This window comes from Drosophila albomicans, chromosome X (genome assembly GCF_009650485.2).
Source record: "Drosophila albomicans strain 15112-1751.03 chromosome X, ASM965048v2, whole genome shotgun sequence".
NCBI classification, from domain to species: domain Eukaryota; kingdom Metazoa; phylum Arthropoda; class Insecta; order Diptera; family Drosophilidae; genus Drosophila; species Drosophila albomicans.
The window spans coordinates 21,386,454-21,389,909 of NC_047627.2; the positions used below are offsets into that span (position 1 = coordinate 21,386,454).

General features: G+C 45.6%; 1 protein-coding gene across 2 annotated transcripts; it reads right to left on the reverse strand.

The window, feature by feature from the left end:
- Window positions 1–372: 372 nt before the first annotated feature.
- LOC117578027 (segmentation protein Runt) lies at window positions 373–3,173 on the reverse strand. 2 transcript variants are annotated; one of them, XM_034263127.2, is made up of 2 exons: window positions 2,089–3,173; window positions 373–1,928 (listed from the first exon to the last, which is right to left on the reverse strand). In XM_034263127.2, the coding sequence occupies exons 1-2, from the start codon at window positions 2,813–2,815 to the stop codon at window positions 922–924; spliced, it is 1,734 nt and encodes a 577-aa protein (XP_034119018.1). In that variant the 5' UTR covers window positions 2,816–3,173; the 3' UTR covers window positions 373–921. The 2 variants fall into 2 exon arrangements, with proteins under 2 accessions (XP_034119018.1, XP_034119017.1); XM_034263126.2 differs by having other exon boundaries at window positions 2,080–3,173.
- Window positions 3,174–3,456: the final 283 nt, after the last annotated feature.

A 3,456-nucleotide genomic window follows, 5' to 3' on the forward strand; every position in this document is an offset into this window, starting at 1 on the left:
TGTTTTGTTTTTTTTTTTTTTTTTGGTTTCAGAAATTCGTTTTGTTAATTTTTTCGCACTAAAACTTAAAGCTATACAAAAAAACTGTTTTTTGTTTAATTTTTTCATTTGTTTGTTTGTTTGTTTCTTCTTACATGGCTAAGACAAAAAAATACTTAAACATTATAGCTAAATTCGCATTATATAAAAGAAAAAATGTATATATATTCATAATTATGAGCTATATCCGATGACTATTTACACTTCGAAAATAATACAAAATTGAAAAAAAAAAATCGTAAAATAAAAATAAAAAAGTAAATAATTTACACTATCGAAGACATTGAAATCGAAAATAATAATAATAATAAAATAAAATTAAAAAAAAAAAGATGAAAATAAAAGCATAAAATTGAACTATACATTTTTGTGTTTTTGCGGATATCGAAAGGGTTTTTTTTTTGTTGTTACTAAATATTTTCCTTAGCGTTCGCTGCGTGGCGATCGATGAAATTTTTGTTTAAACTTTGTCTATGTTTTTGTTGTAGGGTGTTCATTTCTACCTTAAAGTGCTTGGTGTGTGTGTGTGTGTGTGTGTGTGTGTAACGAACTCAACGCACGATTTTATGAAGCGAGCATAAAACTTCGAGGGAGCTCGCCGTCACTTCCCCATTCATAATAATCCACAAAAAAAAAAAAAATAATAATAAACCATTTCCTCCGTTTGCCGGCCGGAGTCCTTTTCCTCAGTTGTTGTTGTAGTGTGTGTGTGTGTGTGTGTGTGTGTGTGTGTGTGTGCTGTGTCTAACTTATATGACTATATCACAATGTTGCTGCCGCTCTGCGCCTCCATATTAACTTTTGTTTTCTTTTTAACTGCATCGAACTATCACTCTGTGTGTTTTTGTTTGGAAAGGGTATTCTTGAATGGATACCCTTACTTTAGTAGGGTCGCCACACAGTCTTCTGCTGAACGGCAGCGCTCTTGAGCTTCGTTGCCGCCGGCAACGTTGTCTCCGTCTGCGTTACACCAACAGTGGCTGCCACCACATTTGTCTCATGATACAGCGGCTTCAATGCCGACGGCGCCTTCAGATCGCAACGCATGCGAAGCGGCACTTGAATGTGTTGCGTTGGCGAACTGCGCGACGAATCGATCGATTTATCGAGTTCATACTCGGACTTGACCACATCGATTTGCTCATCATCGGAATCGGCATCCGATGCCGATTGTTCGTGTATCGAACTCGTCTCGATCGATGTGTTCAACTTGAGCAGAACATGCGGCGTAGGCGACGAACTCGATGGACGCGACGATGCTGGACTCAGATGCGAGGAGACAACTTCGGTGGCACCGTGTTGATGCTGATGTTGCTGATGTTGATGCTGCTGTTGATGTTGATGCAACGTTGCCACAGCGGCGGCTGCGTTGCGTGCCCGCAAACCGGCAGCGGCTGCAAAGTTGTACGGATGGAAGGCGTGGGGCGTGGACTTTGCTGCCGCAGCGGCAGCGGCCACATGATTGAATGGGAACTGTGGCATGCCATACGCAGCGGCAGCAGCCGCCGCAGCAGCAGCAGCAGCCGCTGAGTTGCCCGTTGGTGATGCCATCATCGATGTACCGGCAGCAACCGTTGCTGGCTGCTGTTGTTGCTGTTGCTGTTGGTGCTGGGGAGTTGTTGTTGTTGGTGGCGGGGCATAATCAACAGCGTTGGGTGGCGCACCCGATGTGGCCTGTGCCACAGGCGGCAATTGTTGGGCACCAGGTGAAATGGCGCTGCCATTGGGCGAGCTGGCGGACTTGGAGAGCGCTGGATGATGGACGGCTGCGGCGGCGGCCTGTTGATGGCGGAAATAGTCTGCATAGCCGTATGTCATGTAGGCAGCATCAAGCCACGCGGGATTCAGCATAAACGGATTGAAGGCGCCGGGATGTGGATAGCCATAGCCTAGAAAAAATACAAATAAAAAAGACATTCAAATTAGTAAACAAGTCAAACAATAAAGTGTTTATAAAAAGGTTGTAAGGAGGGGACTTGGGGGTTTGGTAAAACGAAAAAAAGCAGTCGGTGTTTGCAAAATGGAAACTAAAAAACTCACTTTGCTTACTTCTTGGCTCCCGCGGCCCGTCGACCGTCACTTTGATCGCCTTGCTGTAGCTGGCTATCTGCACCGGATACGTGGCAATTGTGATGGTTAGCGTAAACGATTTGCCCCGACCGGAGCGTCCAACGAAACGCAAATCATTGAATTTCGCCACCTGATTCTTCATCGTCGTTGTGCAATTCCTCAATTCGCCGCAGTAGTTCTCATCGTTGCCGCATTTGATCGACACCAATGTGCCATCTGGGACATCATCCAATGCGATCACTTTGAATGCCCCTGGCAGCGATTTATTCGAACGCCAATGATTGGGCAAAGCACTGCAAAGGATCGATGGTGATCCTGTCTGGGCCAATTCGCCGTGATATTCCTGCAGCATTTCGTGTAGGCTGGCAAACATATCGGTCATCGAGCTTGGCATTTTCGCCGAGTTCGAATTCGAATTCGAGCTGATTGTTGTTGTTGTCGATGATGTTGTTGTCGTATTATTCTGGCTGCTGCTGCTGTTGCTTGTGTTGTGCTGGTTGTTGTTGCTGTTGCTGCTGTTGTGGTTGCTGCTGCTGTTGTTGTCGGGTGTGGAGCTGCCCGTGCTGCTGCTGGCCGAATGTGTGCTAACATTTGTGGCTGCCGCTGCTGCGGCTGCTGCCGCCGCTGCCGCTGCCGCTGCGGCGGCCAAAACTTGTGTGTGTGCATTTGTGTTTGCCACCATTGTGGGTCCAGCGGGCAAATGCATTTTTACAAAGTTTTTCTTTTTTTTAACTTTTCTTTTCGTGCACAAAAAAAAAAATTGTTGCTGCTGCTGTTGTTGGTGGTAATCCAAATGTTTTCGTAATCCTTGATTTTCGTATTTATTTCGTTATCTTGCACTTCACAGTAAAAAAAAATTAATTGTTGTTGTTGTTGTTGTTTGTTGCAAGCTGGCCGCTGCCGCTTAACACGCCGCACAAAAAAATAATACACAATTATTTTGTTGGTTGTTCGTTCGAAAACAAAACGCGGCGAAATTTTGTTGTTGCGTGTGGTGTGTGTGTTGTGTGTGTTGTTTGTTGGTGTTTTCGCTCTGTCTCTCGTTACGTTCTCGACACGTTAAAGTCGCTGTGTGAACTGTTTCTCAACTGCGATCGTTGGCAGTATTTAAAGTAGAATGCGCTGCGTCGCTGCTCGTCGAAACGTCGACGTCGACGCTGCCTGCTGTCCAAGAAAACGAGCGAACGCTCTCTCTCTCTCTCTTAGTCTCAGTCTCAATCTATCTCTCTCTCTCGCTCACACACGCAGCAGCAGCTGGTTGTTGTGCTTGCTCGCTCGCACTTACAGCAAGAGTTCAGGACGTTGCTGCGTGGTTTGGTTGGCTCGTTCGCTTACCTACGCGTCACT